The following is a 20,058-nucleotide window of genomic DNA, read 5'->3' on the forward strand; positions in this document are numbered from 1 at the left end:
GGTTGGGAATAGAACTTAGCACAAATGCTTACAGCCCCCGTACTAAACACCATTTTCTGATATTGCCCTCCCACCAGCTAGGTAATAGAAATACTTAATTCTTTTCACGTGTGTAACAAAATGTATAAAACGTGTTTAAATTGCCTAAGTTCATAAGTGATATTTTTTTTTTCGAAATTTTGTGAAACCACTTCAATTAGACTAGCTGCACTGGCAGATCATCGAAATAAATATAAAAGGAAAAGATGACTGACTGAATGACTGACTGACTGATCTATCAACGCACAGCTCAAACTACTGGATGGATCGGGCTAAAATTTGGCATGTTATGACGTAGATATGCGCTAAGAGCTATTATGACGTAGATATCCGCTAAGAAAGGATTTTTGAAAATTCAATTCATCAGGGGGTAAAATAGGGGTTTGAAATTTGTAAAATCTACGTGGACGAAGTCGCAGGCACAAGCTATTAATTAATAATAGAATACCTAGACCATAATAATTTATTAATGACTCCATTCCACTCAGTCTACGGTACGTAGTCTTGTAATTCAAACAATATTCATAATAATAGATTATTATAGGTACTAAGTAATAATTAGCGTAGGTAATTGGCAAATAAACAATAAATAATTTACTTAATTAACATTGATTCAATATCTCAAGTAGCCATATCGGGAGTTGCACCAGTTTAATTATGGCAACTGATTGCGTCCGATAGCGTCTCCCGGGGCTGATGGAAGACTAATGATATTAGATGTCATTACTTGCACTAACAGGGATGCCATTGCAATTTGCAGGTATATTAAAGTGGGAATATAAATTATACAACCGTTTATTTCAAGTTTTTAATGTCTCGCTGTACAAATAACTTGTTATTCGGAAAACTTTTCATCGGATAAAAGTTTCTTTGGCTCTTGACTGCGTTCTCAGCGTTGTTGTAAGTGACGATGTATCTAAGATGCCTGTAGACAAATCGATAAAGAATTTGGCAACAAAGCTGTAAGCTGTTTTTAGTTTTAAGAAATAAAATAAAATCAATCTCTAAGGGAAGCGGGCTAGCTTCAAAAGGATACCCGTTCGTAGTTTTAATAAATCTATACCTTTAATCGGTTACTCCTCGGCACCGTAGAGAGCTAAATACACATATTGTATTCCTTCAGTAGGGATGTAACTAGTCACGGTCTAAGGCTCCCACTAGACAATTAAAAAATATATATGTTACAGTCATAGTGATTAAATAGCTATTATACATAATGACTGGTCATTATGTATAATATCAAAATTGACTAGACAATGTAATAAATTAATCACTTTATCCGGATATTATTCATAATAGCGGTTCAAAGTTAGCCAAAGTAATAAATACGTTCTAACTTTGAACCTAACCTAACCTAACCTAACCTAACCTAACCTAACCTAACCTAACCTAACCTAACCTAACCTAACCTAACCTAACCTAACCTAACCTAACCTAACCTAACCTAACCTAACCTAACCTATGTACCCGTTATAATACATAATTATGTCATTAAACCACGAAATAAGTCTCAAAACAGTATAATATTGCTACACATATAGTTAGGTATGCATAAGGCAAATTGAAATATAATTTTATAATATTTACCTGTAAGTACCTACTTGTTTTATTACATCATCCAAGTCTTCGAAGAAATTATATAAAATTGCTAGTTAATGTGATTAATTCTGTGTCAATTATCAGTTTATCTAAATTGGGTAGACATTATAAATAATGACTAGATAATATATATAATATCGGGATTTATTACTTTGGCTGTGACATATATAAATTACCAATTAATCGCGGCCGAAAAACGAACCTAGAAGCTCCCATTTACCTATAGTCTAGACTACAATGCTCAAAACTTTGCCAGGGAAATTGTCAGATGTAGCACGTATAGATATCAGTTTTTTTCTTTGTAATAAAATCAACATGTTATTATAATGTTAACATTATATCATTAAAATTATAACGGAAAATCACTAACATATAATAATTGATATGCCAAGCAAAGTAGTTAGTATCAGGCAGGTAAGTTCTATGATAACGAAGTATGTAATTCATGTTTAGATTCATTTTGATAAACAAAATAGGTAGGTACGTACTGACATATTTCCATTATGTTTAGTAACAAGAAGTTGTTCATCCCATGGCAAATTGCAATCTGACCCCTATAATTTTATTCCCCGGTCAGATAGCCTGTAACGAGGGTGGGTTATTACCCACCCTCGTTACAGGCTATCTGACCCGGTATGATTTCATTTTTAAACTAATAGCTTTTTAAAATTAAATCAACTCGGACATTTTTATTGGGGACTTCAAAACTTGACCCGGGGCATCGTTAGGTAAATATTAATTTGTGTACTCGTAATACGACTGTAACCGTTAGGTGCGTTATATGCATTATGTGCATTATACTTAATTAAAACTGTAGGTACAAAAAACACAACATTCCACGTTATGTTACCAAATAATATAACAAACTTCAAAGACCATCCATTAGTTTCTCTAACAAAGCCTAGATCAGTATGTAGCTACCTACCACAGAACTCGAGGTAAATAAGATAAGGTAACGAATAGAAATGGGATCTGTTGTCTTAAAGACGGAAACCTCGTGTCGTCATGTGTAAGACAAAATATTCTTAGTTACAAGAGAGTTGGCGATCTACACAACAGGCTAACTAGACACCGTAACAGGCTTGCGACTCCTACGCTCCGCCTCAGGAAGGTCCAAAAGTCATTTGTGGGAATGGGTATAATCTTTTATAACAAAATTCCTCAGCCAATTTTGGACTTGCCTTTACACAGGTTCAAAAAATCTATTAAAAATATGCTCCTGAGAAAAGCATATTATACTATCGAAGATTATGTAGGTAAATGATAAAAAAGCGTGGATTTGACCTGCAATTCGCTCCAGCAATGCGCAGGACTTCAATTGCTTTTATACATGGCATAATATTATTGTATATCAAATCTTTGAAAAGAGCAACCGCCGAGTTTCTTGCTGGTTCTTCTCGGTAGGAAAGGCATTCTGAACCAGTGGTAGATGCTTTTGACGATTCAAAAGAACTTTTAAAAGTCTAATTGAATAAAAATATTTTGAATTTGAATTTGAATATGAATTTGAATTTTGTGAAATGAGATTGACTCACTCGAATATAAAAGCGTACAAAAAAACCTCACAAGGACCTACAGAGATAGTCGTAGCTTGTATTCTGAAGACGAACATGGCTACTTTTTATTCCGGAAAATGAAGAAATTCCCACGGGATTTTTAATAAACCTCAATCTTCTTGATGAAATCGCGGAAATCATCTAGTTAAAAATAACTACTTAATAAAGTATTATTTACTATTTTCTACTCATGAAAAGCCCGATCTAGTCTATCTAGTCAACTAGTTTCACTCGAGGGCGCCTTCTTTGCTGGAAAAGCAAAGAAGGCGCGCGGAGGCAGCGCGTAAGCAGCGCTGCGGCCGCGCTGCGTTCGCGCATCAGTTCATCGATCGAAATATACAACCCTATGATGCTCGAACCAATAGTTACAGTAGCGCGCGGCTCTTTGCGGCTTTGAATACACCCTAAATTCTATCTGGCCTAAAGCCATACGCGCGAGTTTAACCCATGGAAAATTGCAATCCCGCCCTGTATAATTATATTTCTCGGTCAGATTGCTTGTTACGGGCGTCGGTAATGAGGCCCGGCGTGATTTCATTTTAACTCTAACAGCTTTTTGGTATCGAATCGTTTTGATTAAAGTGCTGGACCACTGGATTAATCACCACATTTTTCTATTACTAAAAGCCCTAATTCACACAAGCGTTATAAAATGTTGCGTTAAAACTCGACGTTGGTGGGTATTGACATCGTACGCGTTAAAAAAGCATTGTCGAGTGAACACTGAACAGTACTTGGAAATGCATTTGTTCTATTTGAACGCTTTTTTAACGTTAAAAAATCTCTCGTATGAATGACGCCTAAATCAATTGAAACGTATAAACTAAAAGCAAAACACATTGTATAGGTATAGGAAATCAAAGATCAAATAGATATATCGTGATATTACGGTCATCTGCTCTGTGCCCAACATTCGTGCCCTCCCCTCTGCCTAATATTGATAACGGTTGCCTGGCAACCTCTGTCCATTTCCGTATCCTGTAATTACGTTTGGCAGTTGGTATGTGATGCATTCGGTGATATTCAGTCATATAACCGTTTGAGGATAGGTGATATTGTGAAGTTTAATATTTACCATGTTCTACTTCCAATTCCGTACTAAATACCTACTCTGATAGTCAGGCGCCATTTGCAATATGCCAATTCAGTTTTTTCCTAACACGTAGGTACCTACGTACATGTAAATTGAGTACCTTGAAAAATCGCATCCCAATCTCACAATTCTTTCTAACAGACATCATTGTAAGCAAGCGCAAGCCTATCTTCCAATTTAAAAAAAAAATAATTGTTTTGAGAGGTAGAGAAATGATGACTGTAATTCCTTTTTTCCCCTCTTTGCAGGTCTGGATAGGAGAAAAAGAATACGGAGAGGATTGTCAGATAATCGAGTGATCATTACCCACCACTTCACCGAAAGAACTGTCACTCCTGGTGGTGATGTAAGTGCCTGCCCAATATATTTCTTTTCAGTCTTCCCCAGTATCTTTTTATATTTTACAAGTACTCAATGGATAATTTATTGAGAACTATCTTCAACTAGTTCGATTGTCACATGTATCACCCTACCATGGACGAAATAAATATTTCGTCCATAGTAGATTGCTTGGACGAAATATATATTAAGCTTATGATGTAAACTTTATACTTAGTTCATAATTATTCAGCCAAATTACTCTGGTGTTCCTTCAACCACCTCAGATGTCATCAAGGAATTGACGTACAAAATTTATGGGCTTTCAGATCAGCATGCAATGTTCTGCAACGGGAGACAGACCACCACAATTCGTATGGGAAAGAGATGGTGTCACCATGTCTAGTAACACTGATCCAAGGTAACTTTGTGAATCCATTCATCATGTTGAGTATTAACTTGTATATTAATCCTGTCTAAGTTTGTAACAACGTATAATATGGCTATCGATAGGTACGCGTTAGGCCAAGTCATGACATCTGACAATTCAGTCGTGGCCCAACTGAACATTACAAGAGTAAGAGTAGAAGATGGCGGCCTATATTCCTGCACGGCTAAAGAAGGAGATCATTCTGCTACTCATGAGAACAGGCTTGATGTTTACGGTAAGATACAATAACTAGAGACAATGTTGTGAAATCCCTGAAGTTTAGGTTTTTTCATATAAAGAAGTAGAATTATGATTAAGTGTATTTTAATCTAGTAGGTAGGTACACTATTAGAATAGCTTTGGCATCCTAGCTATTGGTATTGATCTTTGCGTATCATAAATATTCATAGAAATACTAAGGCGAAGGAGGTAGCGTAATCCCCGAAGAATAATTCCAACTCAATTTGATTCCGGTTGGCTCCTAATGGATAAAATGAATATCAGATGACAATCTAGTTAGAGCATCTGTAGAGCTCTCAGTTTTTTATAAATATAAATGTTCCAGACATAATCAAAATGTTATTATTTGCTGATTGAACGGATCAGAAACTATTCTTCATGTTATTTTATTAATTTAATCTAATGAAATGAAAGCCTTAACATTTTATTTGTGGTCGTTTACTTTCAGGACCTCCGTATATCCGATCATTGCCCCCAATTAAAGTACAAAGCGGAGAACCAATAAATTTAAGGTGCCCTTACTACGGATACCCTATAAGGTACTTTGATTTAGCGTTTTATTACATAAAGTTATGCTAGATTTAACGATGTAATGCAACGAAAATGAGAAAAAGATAACTCATGCTTTAAAATCATTTAATAAAAACAACACTATGATTATTACAGTAAAATAGATTGGGAACACAAGGGCAAAACAATCAATTCAAACAGTTTATTCCAAAGTCGGTATAAACGAAGTCAAAGCCATCTAAAAAAGAAAACACGTAGAAGTATTGTCAATGTGCACGGAATACTTACAATACCAGAAGTCAGCAAGGAAGACAGTGGTGCTGTATACACCTGCATAGTAACATCGCCTTCAGGTGAAATGGCTAGAAGAGCATTTGAAATACAAGTGATAGAAGCACCGATTCTAGAAGACCTCCTACTTGGTAATAATCTTCAGGAGGGTCAAATAGTAAATATTTATTGCAACGTCCGAAGCGGAGATTTGCCGATACATTTTGAATGGCTGAAAGACGGAAAGAGAATACCGAGTAGCTTAAAAGTAAGTTCTAATAAGTTAACAAGATTCTCTTTAAGCTTTCTGAATATTTAACTAATATTTATTCTTTCTTTACTCTGAACAATAAAAGAATGCAAATTGAAACTGAAAACAGCGAACTTTTAAAACATGTTTGATTTTAGGTAGTAGAGAGAAGTTCAGAGCTATTCAGTGCTCTTGTTATTAAAAAAGTGTCATTGGAACATTGCGGCACTTACACATGTGTCGCTTCCAATCACGTTGCTAAAGTTAATAGATCTACGGAACTTTACATTAAAGGTGAGCGACTAAAGATAAGGAAGTGATTGATTTTGAAATCATAATTTAAATGTTAACCGCCGTAGTATTGACCGTATTTTATGAATAATAAAATAAAATATTATCCCCTTGTTTCTCTTCTTCAGTGGCACCAAAGTGGCTAGAGGAACCGAACAACTCATCGTTACTTTTGGGAAGAAGAGGCACAGTATCATGTAGTGCCAGTGGATATCCTCAACCCCAAGTACACTGGATGAAAAAAGATGGTATGATTTAGGCCAAGGACAAATCTAGCAAGACTCTTCGCTATTTTATCTGTGCCGATTTTGGTGTGCCCCCAAAATTTCAAAATTTGTTAAAATGCCTTTCGTCTAGATATGTTTCTGGCCTTAGATCTACTTAGCGATGATATTTTCGTAAATAATACGGTAGCTACGCACGTTGGCCTAAATAATTTATGTGGTATTTAAAACCAAATTTTAGAAATGCATTTCTTTACTTTATTTTCAGCTCTCTTGGGGACCTGGCAACCAGTTCTTGAGTTAGCTGGTGGTGGCATCCTCAGTTTGCCTAACGGAACTCTAGTGATTGAAGAAGTGTCTCTCACTGACGAGGGTCTTTATTCCTGTAATGTGGAGAATGGAGTGGGCACACCACTCAGCAAGACCGTCTGGATGAGCGTTAACAGTCGGTACCCTAATGTTTATTTTGTTTTTACCATACATACCGTAACCGCAAAACTTTTACAACGATGTGAAGACGAATACTGGCTTCCAAATTCTGCTGAATTACAAGTTGTAAATCTTCACTACTGTCCGTCTTTGGTGTGAAATTATGATTTGATATGATACATTAAGTATAACAACAGGGTTTTGCTTCACCCGTAATATTTTCCTGTCTTTTATTTTTAAAAACTCTGTTTCAGAACCTGTTCATTTTGAAATCTCATCAACCAACGTGACGTCACGGCTTGGACATCCAGTCACATTGGAGTGTCGAGCGCTCGGCGATGATCCTATAAGAATAGTATGGACTCACGATGGCAACATCATGGATTTTCAAAGTCACAGGTAGGTACTTAATTGAAAATGTTGAAAAAACTTGGCTCCTCTTCTGTAATTCCGTTGAGATACCTAATATTTTTGAACGTTTTTTCATTTGTCTATAGTCTTCTCAGCGATGTCATCTTCTGTAAAATGAAAATATACAAGATAATTAGATAGGTCTACTTTGTTTTCAGGGCAAAGCATTCGGAAACAAAGACTGCCCTTGGCCTCACAAGTACCATTAGCATCCAATACTCTGAGACAGTAGATGCAGGGTTCTACCAATGTCGTGCCAGTAATCCTTATGGAGCTGCTGCTTTTAACATTTTTCTTACTATTTTGGGTAGGTATCGATGAAACTTCTTTCAAAAAATCTGATGGGTCAGATAATTTTATAATAAATGGATAGTAAGTATAGTAAAAGCTTGGCATGCAACATTTTTTATGATTTGTAAAAATATCAACTAAATAGGCAGCGTTAATTTTATTTTTCAATCCCTGCATATTTTAATTTTGTATGTGCCGATACCTAATTTTTTTCAGTTTGGAAATTATTGCGTTGTTCCTTTTCTTCAGTGATTCATTTGGTTATATTGCTGATCATAAAAATCTCTTCAGAACCACCAACTCCTCCATCGGAACTGCGCGTTGAGTCTGTCCGATCCCGAACTGCAGTGGTATCCTGGCGTGAAGCTCGAGCTCACGCGAAGCACTATGCTCTGCAGTACGCCCCAGCACATTACGCTGACGCAGGTTGGGAGCATGCTGTCAACATAAACGTTACCAGGTTTGTGCTCATTTTGTATTCTTGAACTAAAAATACCCCTTTGTTGTAATTATCTCTTTCTTCTCATCATCAAGATCTTTTCTCTTTTCGACTTCGACTTCTTGAAGAAGTTTTTTTAGACCGATATATTTTGTAAAGTAGGTTAACAAAGGACCTTGTAAAAGTTCTGAATGATGTGAATGGTAAATCTTTATTTATTGAAGTTGTTTTGATACATGAATCACTTTATTCATAGGATAGACTGTTTCTTAAAAATCTGCTGAATCAAGACATTGATTTAGCTATTCCCTATTTCCTGATGGAAACTCTATATAACAGAACTTAAATTAATGGAATTCAACAGGAAAGATAACGATATTCGTCAAACCATCGAACTACAGAATCTTCGTCCCGCAACAGCGTACGTAGTTCGCGTTGCGACAGGCAATGAAGTGGGGGTCAGTCGATACACTGCTCCTATACATCTGACGACCCATGAAGAAGGTAAGACACTCTATTATACAGTATTTCTAACCATTCAATTCATTCCATCAATCTGTATACGTATTATCACTACTGGTCATAGGGCTTTTGGAGAGCGTGCCACTATACACAGTTCTCGTCCTCATCTTCCTACTTCCCACCAACATTTTAAGCTCATCGGTCCATTAAGCTGGAGTCCATCCCACAATGGCTCACTAGTATATCTATGTAGTCTACACTTTAGCACGCGTCTACCAGAGAGACCATAGGTTCTGTGGTTCGATGACCACTCCATTGTAAATCTGGCTAGATATTTCCAAATCAACATGATGATTCTCTTACAGCCCCAACGTCTCCTCCAATAAACATCCAAGTAGAACAAACAGAAAATCCTGGGGAGCTATTTTTGTCGTGGTCGCCACCGCCTAAAGACAGTCACAATGGAGTTATTACGGGATACCACATCAAAGCTGTACCGCAGAATATTGGTTCTGGTAAGCTTAGGTCTAGGCATCCAAACAATAATTTATTATTTTTATATTTCGTCTTTATTAATATTACATGTTTAGTTGAGTACTAAAGTATTTCATCTTACAGATTTTTCCTAGTGAGTGATGATTCTTAGAAGTTTAGCTAGTTTTATTCAGAATGGGTATTTTGATATCTAGTTTCAGAAGATGGTGATACACGAACGCTAAAAGTGTCACAACTTTCTGGAAAACAAGAAACAACAATGACTGGGCTTCTAAAAAATACGAGGTAATTAATATTTCTCACATGCCTACCTACTCAATTTCTATAGTTAGATAATTTTCAATAAAAAATTTAACTAATTTATAGTATTAAGTGTAGATTTATGCATAGAATCTCATGACCACATCGAAATTTTTGTTTCAGATATGCTGTAAGTATTTCAGCTTTTAACAGTGCAGGATCTGGACCTTTTTCTCTACCAGTATTTCAAGATACGATGGAAGGAGGTAATGTACAAATTGAGAAACATCTATGAAATGTAATTTGCAGCTCCCAAAATTTGTCTCATAACATTATCCACCTTAGGCTATTATGATACTATTTGCTTCGGATTTTCTTTTTGAGGATATTTGATATCTTCAGATAAAATAAGTGTTAATGTCTTGCCTATTTTGGATAATAGTCTTCATGATTCTGAACTAGTCAATCTCACTTTTAGCGCCAGAACATGCTCCGTCTTCAGTGGAATGCACTGCAGTTTCTTCTACCTCACTAAGGGTTGGGTGGCAGCCGATCGCTATTCATGGACAAGGAAGCTCTTTGATTGGCTACTCTATATTGTATGCTACCGAAGGTTAGTAAGTTCTTCTTCTTGCTAGAGTCTGTTCCTGCTTACCCCAGGATCAACTTTCCTGATAAGTCATTTCTACTTTGAATGTTGTCACATGCTTCTGCTTATTTCACGTCATTCTTCTATTGATATATTTATTGCTAATTCATATTTTTAATATTGATGTCTCCCAAGTGTTGGAAAGACGGTAATGCCTTAAAATAGGTTTAAGGTCACAGGACAGTCCATAAAATTATATTAAGACTTCTGTTTCCAGATAGTGCTTGGCATAATCAAACGTCACTCCACACAGAAATCTACCTTCAAAGCTTGATAAAATACACAAACTACACCGTCAAAGTTGCTGGTTTCTCCAGCTATGGAGCTGGACCGTTTTCATATCCAATCGTATGTTCTACGCTGCAAGACGGTGAGAATTTTTATACGTATTGTCTATGGATACAGCTTTAGATTAGATCAATGTGGTAGAGTAATTATTGAGATTAAAATTATTTGGTAGGTCTACTTATTGCATTTCTAATTATTATTTGTTTAGTTTCTATATCTTGTAGTTCCTCTTAGTTTACAGATATTAATCTAAAACAAATGCTAAATAAGTCTTTCCATTTTCCAGTGCCAGATGCACCAGCAGATATCAAAGTTCTTATCCTGTCCCCTACATCCCTGCTAGTGAGCTGGAAGAAACCTGAACATCCCAATGGAGAACTTCTTTACTACACAGTCTATGTTAAACCGACTTCAGGGTAAATATATATGGCAACCTTTATATCTTCATGCTGCTTTCACTTAAATTTTTAAATTGGGACATTCAGGAAGATTGTCTGTAGAATCATTATTTCAAACCGTGGTATACTAATGTTGTTCATGGATTTTCATAGACAAATTCCGTGGGTGAAAAAGTCGAAAAATAAAGCTATGCTAAGCGAAATATACTGATTGCAAATTTGAATTGCCGATTGAAAACATTGGATTTTTTTTCTCGAGGTGTGTTATATTAATAATTTGGTTTATCTTTTGCCAGAAGCGGTTCACCACAAACCCTTCGAATAGATGTAGCACGTACAACGGCAGAGGTCAAGGATCTAACGACGGGAAGGCCGTACGAGACCTGGGTGACCGCTAGCACCAGTGTCGGGGAGGGGACTGCGAGCAAACGTGTTTCCCAAATGCCAGTGCAACGAGGTACCTATATGTTTTGTGAAATCATTTTCTTTCAACCGAAATACCTATGTGCAAACCCATCAAAAGTTTACATAAGTTTTCCAGAAAATATTAAGTAGGTACTAGATGATGCCCTCGACTTCGTCCGCGTGCACTTAGATTTTTTAATCCCGTGGGAATTATTTAATTTTCCGGAATAAAAAGTTACCTTTGTCAATTTCCGGGAAGCAAGCTACCTCTGTACCAAATTTCGTATAAATCAGTTAAAGGCTTTTAAAAATCCCTTGGGAACTCTTTAATTTTTAAGTAGCTTAGGTCTCTGTCCCCGGTATATAAGCTAACTCTGTACTAAATTTCATCAAAATCGGTTAATCTGTTGGGCCGTGAAAAGCTAGCAGGCAGACAGACAGACAGACATCATGTATGGATAAGTGCGCATACTCAGGTATCAATTTGAACTAATGGTACTTAATTTAATAGTAGGAGGTAAAAAAATCTTCTGATCTATGTGGAATCGATCGTACCCAAGCATAATTTTAGGTTTTTCTGATATATTTTTATACAAGAAGCACCAAATAATTTACCGATGCTAAATAATGGTCTTTGTCTAACAGTGGTAGCTGGCGTAGCATCCCTCGGTGGCTCAATATCAGTGGGTGTGGGATCTTCCCTTCTCCTCGTATGCCAATGTGTTGGCGTCCCCCCACCACGCACCGTGTGGTACCACAAACACAACATCATCACTCACCACCCGAGATTCACGAGGAATCATGATGATAGCCTGTTAATTAACAGTAAGTCCTTGTCTCTACACAATGTTCGTTGTTTCTACAATCTGATCTCCTGGTAATCGAATCCAAGATCTCCCGCTTAAATAGGAACACAGCGCTCAACACTGGACCAAGAAGTATACCTGTGAGAAATAAGATATAACTAGAGAATTACTATGATTTAGATTTTACATCTATAGTACGCGACAGATTAAAATGGTAATCGGGGAGGGAACGCGTACACTCGCACAGTCCACGCGCTAAACCGAAGCCGGTGAGCGCGGGTGACGTGAGGATGTGCGGTCGTCCCCCCGCCTCATACCCCGATTGCCATCTCAACCTGTTGCGGACTATAGTTTCTTTAAGTAATAAAAATATATGAATAAAAATGCTAGGTATGTATCTGTAATGAATAAATCAATCTAGGTATGTATAATGTAAAAAATCTATTATTTTTCAGATATAGACCAATCACTAAGCGGTAACTACACCTGTCTCGCTAAAAATCTCTACGGGTCCGACTCCGTAGAGTATACCGTCATAGTTCTACCTCTACCCGAAGCGCCGATATTGAGGGCTACCCCTTACAAAGACTCCATACTGGTGGAATGGGAGCAACCATACTACGCTGTCAGTAATAGGAGCTCCAGTCAGAAAATTAGTAAGTGGAATTTGTTATAGGTACATGATTTATTTATTGGTAGGTAGGGTAGGTATAGGTTTAGGTATTATTTTTATTCGTCACAAGTTAGCCCTTGACTGCACCCTCCCTACCTATTTGATGGTAAACGATGATTAAGATGGAAGTGGGCTTACTTAGTAGGCATATTGCAGCCATTAAATTCCACAAACCATTAAGTAGTGGTTCGTGTTGAATTCATACCCCTAATCGCCTTTATTCGCCCGGAACGAATCGCTTGGCGGAACTACTTTGCCGGTGCCCGGTAGAGTCCCAACTCCCAACTAGCCACAGTCGAAACCTCCCGGCAGACCAGACTAGCGACAGGACACTACAGTTTTTGTTTGCACCTTTAACAGTAGGTATTTAATGTTAAATGCTTTTCAGCTTACAGCCTAACATGGAAAGAAGCAAGCGGACCCTGGCAAGAGGCATGGTCGCCCAACAAAATGGCCAACAAGTTGTCGAACTTGTCAGGCGTGCAGAAACACGCGCTTACCGGTCTAAAATGTGGCACGAAATATTCTCTCAGGATCACGGCTACTAATAAGGTTGGAACTTCGCAACCAGCTTATTTGGATGTCAGCACTTTAGGCGGAGGTAAGAATCTTGTGATTTTTTGTATTTCATGGAGTTCTGTCATTTTCGAAAACATCTGCTTCTTGGTCCACAACTACATTTTTCAGAGCTTATCCATAATCACAGTTACATAGGTAGGAAACGATGATCCTCTTGAACCTAAAAGAGACTAGGTAATTAGAAAAGCCGGCGACCCAGTACAAGCTTCACAGTGTAGCAAAGAGTCAGCAGGCTTTAAAAAATGTAGATAAAATTAAAACTCTTGATTTTTTTTAGCACCAATTCCACCGACAACAAATGAGTGGTTCTGGAGCAACTGTTCTCACATTTACATCCAACTGGCTGGATGGGACGACGCAGGCTGCGAGTTGAGGGCATGGGATGTTGAATACCGGGTATTAGGCTCGAGAGGTTGGATCCGAGCACACAATACTCTGGTGAGAATTCTCTTAAATATTTACTAAATACTTAAATGATATGTCCTCTTGCCTACCCATTCCAAAGTATACATAATTATCTAATGATCTGTGAATCAATGTCACCAGCGTACAATGACAGTAGGTAAGTAGGATTTCTCTTAGGTATTGGGCTTTATGCAATATGTACATATTAGGTAGGTACCTATGTAAGTAGTTACTTTTGAACGCTTGACAAACGATTTTGTGATAACATATAAACTTGTCTGTCTGTTGCCTTTTCACAACCGAACAGCTGAATCGATCTTGACGAAATTTTGACACAGACATAGCTAGCATTCTGCGAAAAGGCATACTCGTAGGTTTTAGGATACATTTTATCCTTAAAAGTGAAGAAAGAATGAATCTACGAAGATGAAGTCGCTCAAAATGAAGTCAATGAAGGGTAATCAGCTAGCATAAAATAATTTATAATATTTTCAGACATACACAGATCCCTCGTGGAACGTACCAATCTATCAGTCGGGCTACCGAGCTAGTTCTTTTGCTATATCCGGCCTGTCGCCGGCCACGTGGTACCAGCTGAGGGTGACCGCCACGAACGAGGCCGGCAGCGTCACCACCGCCTACAACTATGCCACTAAGAATGAAGATGGCAGTAAGTTTGATTTTGTTTCCCTTCTAAATTTTGCTTATGTGGACAAAAGTACAATTTTCAAAACGTTCATAATATAGGTAAAGCCGTCGTAGTCTTCAACAAGAAATATTAAAGGTCGTTTAGGTAAAAATAGAGAATGAAATGAAAGATGATAACCGGACGACAAGCTTAGATTTGATAAAGACATAGGTACAATCATATGATACCATACCATTTTTTTTTTAATAGATGATGCAAGCAAGTCTGAACAGTATCGGGCACTTGGCTGGCCGCTTCAATACTTATGACGGTGGAATGAGACGTCGTAGCAAATGTTTCTGATTTTATATTTGTTGATGGCAATATATCAACCTAGGTACTTTAATATCGTGAGGAAACCTACATGCCTGAGAGTTCTCCATAATACCTATTTATTCTCTAACGTGTGTAAAGCCTGGTAATCAGCACTTGGTCTACGTGGTGAGCTATGGCCCAAACCATTCTCATACTGAGAGGAGATCAGTGCTCAGTAATGGGCCGGCATTGGGCTGAGTGAGAAGATGATGATATCAATGGCATTTTAAAAGTGAGTCATTCTCTTTCAGCGGAAGTGGGCCCTCCATCAGACTTATTCGACTTGAACATGTTGGTGATTGTATTCAGCTCCATTCTCTTGGCTTTGTGTCTAATATGCTGCGTCTACATTTTAGTGAAACGACAAAGGTGAGTTGTTATCAACTTTACCAAGTATTTTGATTGGAGATGTACTTAGGTAGGAAGGTACATATTTTGTTTTGTCCAAGATAGGTACCTATCTACCTAAAACTTACCTGTAGGCCCGCCAGAGATTACTTGTATTCTTTTTTATATTGGGTCAATCAGCCTTATAAGCAGAGCACAAACTAGTGATTGTTACCAAAGTACCTATAGATTTGTCTGTCACGATTTGCTGTTGATAGATACCTCAACTATCTTATTTTCTTAACTATTTATTTTCTTTCAAAAAAAAAAAAAAAACAAAAAAAAAAAGAAACAAAAAATGTGATAAGTACCTATCTACTGCGGTTTATTCGCACCCACATCATTTTCCTGGCTTCTGTTTTAATACACTTAGTCCTTCTGAATAGGTTTACACTTAAAGTACATACTTTATATAGGTACATCCATAGTATTTGTAATGAATTCCAAATTATTTGTAATGAATTTCAAATTATTTCTAATGAATTTCATATTATTTGTAATGAATTCCAGAAGTAACACGTTCACGGAGTACCGCGACTCGATAACTGTGGACAAGTCCGAGAGCGGCAACATCACCGCCAACACGTCGCACAGCAACCTCGCCAACGTCAAAGACAACGCCATCAACGCGCAGAACAGGATATACAGCGCACCTATACACGTGCGGAACAATAGCAAACACGGTAACATAACATTGAATTAAAAGATTTTTATTTATTCAGTTATAAGTTAACCTTTGACTGCAATCAGAGCAGAGAAGCAGAGCCTCAATAGCTCAATCGGTAAAGGAGTGGACTGAAAACTGACAAGTCGACGGGTCAAACCCCGCCCGTTGCACTATTGTCGTACCTACTCCTAGCACAAGCCTGACGCTTAGTTGGAGAGGAAAGGGGAATATTACTCATTTAACATGGCTAAAATTCTTAAAAAAAAAAAAAAAAAAACTTATCTGGTGATAAGTGATGATGCAGTCTTAAGATGCAAGTGGGCTAACCTGGAAGATAGAGTATAAGAGTATAGACCTTCACTATCCGATGGTGAATCTATCGCTCGAAGCGCGGAGACAATCATCGGACTGACATGATCTCCGCGCGCCTCAGCGAGATATCAGTGATAGGTATCTCCGTTTGTTTCCGGAGTTGTCCGGAGACAATTAGCCTAGGTTCCTAAGCTTTTCCCAAAAATTTCATGCAGATGTCTTTATTTCAGAACTGTACGAGATAAGTCCATACGCGCAATTCGCGGTGGGCTTCCGTACGTTCGGCCATGTGGAGAACCAGGACATGCCGAACCGACACATGAAACAAAGATACGATACGGGTACGTAAAATAAATAATAGCAATATTCTCCTGATCACATTTCTTTACGTTGAGATTGGCCACGACGGCCAAATAGTAGGACCAAGAGATGTTATCCTCAACTCCTGGCTGAGAACTATTTGACAGAAATACTCGATCCGCGACTCGAACTTGGACCTTATGATCTGCAGTTATTAGACCAATGAGTTTGTTAGTAGGTAAATCCTAATCAAATAATCAAAAAGCTGGTGGGAGGCTTCGGTCGTGGCTAGTAACCACCCTACCGGCAAAACCGTGCCGCCAAGCTATTTAGCATTCCGGTACGATGCCGTATAGAAACCAAAGGGATTAGAAAAATTGCAATAGGTTGGCCTGGATCATCACTTACCACCAGGTGAGATTGCAGTCAAGGGCTAAGTTGTAGGAAGTAAGTTGAAGTAGGTACCTAGACAATGCGTACGTAAATGCAACGTGTTGGTAGGTACATCAGCTTTAAAGCTCAATGTTATAAAAAAAAAATTGTTCCAGAAACCAGTTTCCAAGTATGTTCAGAATCGGAAGACAGCGATAGTATATCGAAGTCAACATTAAAAAGTGTGCCAAGAAGTAAGTTAAACACATTACAGAATATTTAACTCAACCTCATTTGCACCCTATAGTAGGCACCACCTACCTCATTGGCATCAGGTAAAAAAACTCTAGTGTTCCATAGTTGATATTTGCGCAGAGGTGCCTTTTGGACTTTCCTACTACGCGCCAAGTGAAAGATTGCCTGATGCTCCATAGACGTCCTTGCCTTTCTCCGTACCACAATAAATTGATAAATCTCCCACTGATTCACCAAATCTCAAATCCGTTTTCATACCTAATGATGATGATGATGATTATGATTCGATTGATGATATTTGTTTTCATTTTTTTCAGAAGCATGCAGGACGCCACATCATAGGTAACTAGATAGTTAAAATGCCTTCGAAGGCTTGGAATCCAATTTCAAGAAAGTTGTACATTTGCAATGTAAAAATTATGCCTCAAAATCAAAATGAAAAGGTTTTTATTTTTCTCTAGAATTTAATTGGTGGGTTCGATTTTCATTATACAGTAGGTACCTAATACATACTTATAATACCTACCTATTTCAAAAATGCCCATAATGACTTAATTCAAATTATTATGTTATTTTAATTTTGCTGTTGTCCCAAAATTTAATGAAATTGTGAATGTAGGTATTAATTCTTGTGCCAAGTATAAAATTGTTGATTTTCAAATCTTTAAACCTGTTAATTTGTTTAATAGTTTAGTTTAGGTAGGTCTAATTGCATGACAGACGGTTAAAGTTACGTTAACTTGGACAGCCAATAAAACACAAGTTAGGATTTGTTAATTTAGGATCTTTGCTACGGATGCATGAATACTGGCTCGTGCTACCCACTTTGCTGAATTTATTGTTGATTAAAGTTTTACTTAACCGTATCGTAACTTTAACCGCCTGACATGCAATTGTACCAAAGGAAACAATCTTTGTAATAATATACCGCATCGATACAACCTGCGAATGGAAAATCAAGGAAAACTTGTAGATCTAAATTCCTTTTAAGGCTGAAACAGATAAAGCGTTACGGCAACATCGACAGGCTCAACTCAACCTGATGTACCTAATACAAGGAACTGTATGCTTAGTATTTTACATCTCGCCAACATTGATAAAATTCGAGCATTGAAATATAACGTCCTAGTAAAATGGACCTAAACAAGCTTGATTTAAAGTCAAAAATTCAGTAGGTAAGTATAATTCGCGACAGGTCGACATGACAATTTGACGTATAAGGCGGTGTGACGCCCCGCAAACCCGCGCTATCCCGCACTGGGTTAGCACGGGTGAACTTGAGCGTTAAAACAACGCAGTTAAGGTTCATTTTACATCAACGCATTTTAAAAATTCTATGCACATGCAGATTGCACACCGCTATATGAAAGCGTTAACACTGGCGCGTATTTGAATTTAGAGCCATGCTCAGCGTTAGTATTTTAAAATGCTTTAGACAATATGGCTCATTCTGTTGTACGCATTGACAAATCTAAATGTGTTTATTATTCCTTTCATAATGGTCTATGTGGAAAAGGATAGCAAGACTTAGGGTGAGATCTATAGAGCGCGCTCTGCCTTTGCTTAGACTTAAGACAGAGTTAAAACGAGACAGAGCTATATCTCTCACATAAATCTGTCTCGTTTTAACTCAATCTTAAGTCAGAGCAAAGTCAAAGTGCGCTTTATAGATTTCAGCCTTAGAGTGACAATTTAGCTTAGAGGTTAAGTGTACAACAGACTCATACACACGCAAACAGTTTCTTGTATTAGCTACAAGCAATAAATTAACGCTTAATCTTTCGTTAAATGTGAATTCGAGCCTTTTGTTGCCAGTTGGCATCACGCATGGTGTTGCAGGCCTTATGTGTTCAGATTCATCCTCAGACCAAATCATAAAACCTGAATACCTACCTACCACTGATTACGAAACACTACCGAAGAAATAGAGTGACAGAGACGTTGCGGATACAATTACAATAATGTATACTGCCACTTCCACTACCAGCTTCGCCAGCTCTAAAACCATGATTAGTTCTATGGCGAAGACTTGGCCGTCCTATGGTCTCCGTCACTCTACAATTTCATATAGACCGCATCTAAGAAGAAATTCCTACTTAATTACTGCCAAGTTCATAAAACAGTAAAAAATATGCTGAAAAGTATACTATCTACAACAAATTATAGCATTACTCTATAGTAGGTAATATTAAATTGCGTATTTAAAAATTTAAAATAAGTAATTTTATATTTGTACAAAGTATATTGTTGAATAGTATTTTAATTCTTTGTAAAAATTAATAATAAACTAATAGTAGGTTCAAAATCGCCTGTATTTCTATTAAAATAATAATATTACATTCAATACATATTCACCTAGTCGAACTCTTCTAGTCAAAGACCAATTTTAGATTAATTTATATTTGGCATTTTCGTTTGTATGTACAATACTTACAGCTTGTAATAAAACTTATGTACCCCATATGGACGAAAAATCTACGATCTTTGAAATTAGTATCAAACATAAATGGGGCTAGTTCAACTATACAATTTTTAAACTAAATGACAGCTCTAAAAGTATCTTTTCCCACGGGTAGCATAATGAAAACGATGTCACTTTTTAAGACCTGCTGGTCGATTAAGAAAAGCTGCATTAATCATTGCTACAATCTCAATTGTTGTGATGGGTCCATCAGCATCATTATCAACCGATAGGTACATCCACTGCTGAGCATAGGCCTCGTGCAGGGACTTTCATAATCACATGCACTGCCTGAATCCAGCGGCACCCTGTGACTCGTTTGATGTCATTTGTTCACCTTACTAGCGGGTCTTCAACGCTGCGCTTTCCGAAGCGCCATTCCAACACCTTGGGACCCCAATATCTATCAGTTTTTCGAATTATGTGCCCTACTCGCTGCCATTTCAGCCTCGCAACCCGCTGAACTATATCGGTCACTCTGGTTCTCCCACGGATCTCCTCATTTCTGATT

General features: G+C 37.5%; 1 protein-coding gene across 1 annotated transcript in view; it reads left to right on the forward strand.

Annotated features, from left to right (window-relative positions):
- The window catches only part of LOC123865412 (Down syndrome cell adhesion molecule-like protein Dscam2), a 154,788-nt gene extending 136,186 nt beyond the window's left edge, over positions 1-18,602 (forward strand). The window contains exons 9-37 of the mRNA XM_045906412.1: positions 4,536-4,633; positions 4,935-5,026; positions 5,119-5,270; positions 5,724-5,814; positions 5,942-6,323; positions 6,464-6,599; positions 6,725-6,844; positions 7,089-7,265; positions 7,504-7,648; positions 7,819-7,967; positions 8,243-8,411; positions 8,755-8,894; positions 9,218-9,367; positions 9,542-9,632; positions 9,771-9,853; positions 10,066-10,200; positions 10,454-10,606; positions 10,811-10,940; positions 11,219-11,379; positions 11,973-12,152; positions 12,589-12,789; positions 13,195-13,407; positions 13,663-13,823; positions 14,286-14,460; positions 15,045-15,162; positions 15,691-15,863; positions 16,390-16,500; positions 17,008-17,085; positions 17,404-18,602. Coding sequence (XP_045762368.1) covers positions 4,536-4,633; positions 4,935-5,026; positions 5,119-5,270; positions 5,724-5,814; positions 5,942-6,323; positions 6,464-6,599; positions 6,725-6,844; positions 7,089-7,265; positions 7,504-7,648; positions 7,819-7,967; positions 8,243-8,411; positions 8,755-8,894; positions 9,218-9,367; positions 9,542-9,632; positions 9,771-9,853; positions 10,066-10,200; positions 10,454-10,606; positions 10,811-10,940; positions 11,219-11,379; positions 11,973-12,152; positions 12,589-12,789; positions 13,195-13,407; positions 13,663-13,823; positions 14,286-14,460; positions 15,045-15,162; positions 15,691-15,863; positions 16,390-16,500; positions 17,008-17,085; positions 17,404-17,432 — 4,193 coding nt within the window. The 3' untranslated portion in view covers positions 17,433-18,602. The remainder of the gene's footprint in view (positions 1-4,535; positions 4,634-4,934; positions 5,027-5,118; positions 5,271-5,723; positions 5,815-5,941; positions 6,324-6,463; positions 6,600-6,724; positions 6,845-7,088; positions 7,266-7,503; positions 7,649-7,818; positions 7,968-8,242; positions 8,412-8,754; positions 8,895-9,217; positions 9,368-9,541; positions 9,633-9,770; positions 9,854-10,065; positions 10,201-10,453; positions 10,607-10,810; positions 10,941-11,218; positions 11,380-11,972; positions 12,153-12,588; positions 12,790-13,194; positions 13,408-13,662; positions 13,824-14,285; positions 14,461-15,044; positions 15,163-15,690; positions 15,864-16,389; positions 16,501-17,007; positions 17,086-17,403) is intronic.
- The last annotated feature ends 1,456 nt before the right edge of the window (positions 18,603-20,058 follow it).

This window comes from Maniola jurtina, chromosome 5 (genome assembly GCF_905333055.1).
Source record: "Maniola jurtina chromosome 5, ilManJurt1.1, whole genome shotgun sequence".
NCBI classification, from domain to species: Eukaryota; Metazoa; Arthropoda; class Insecta; order Lepidoptera; family Nymphalidae; genus Maniola; species Maniola jurtina.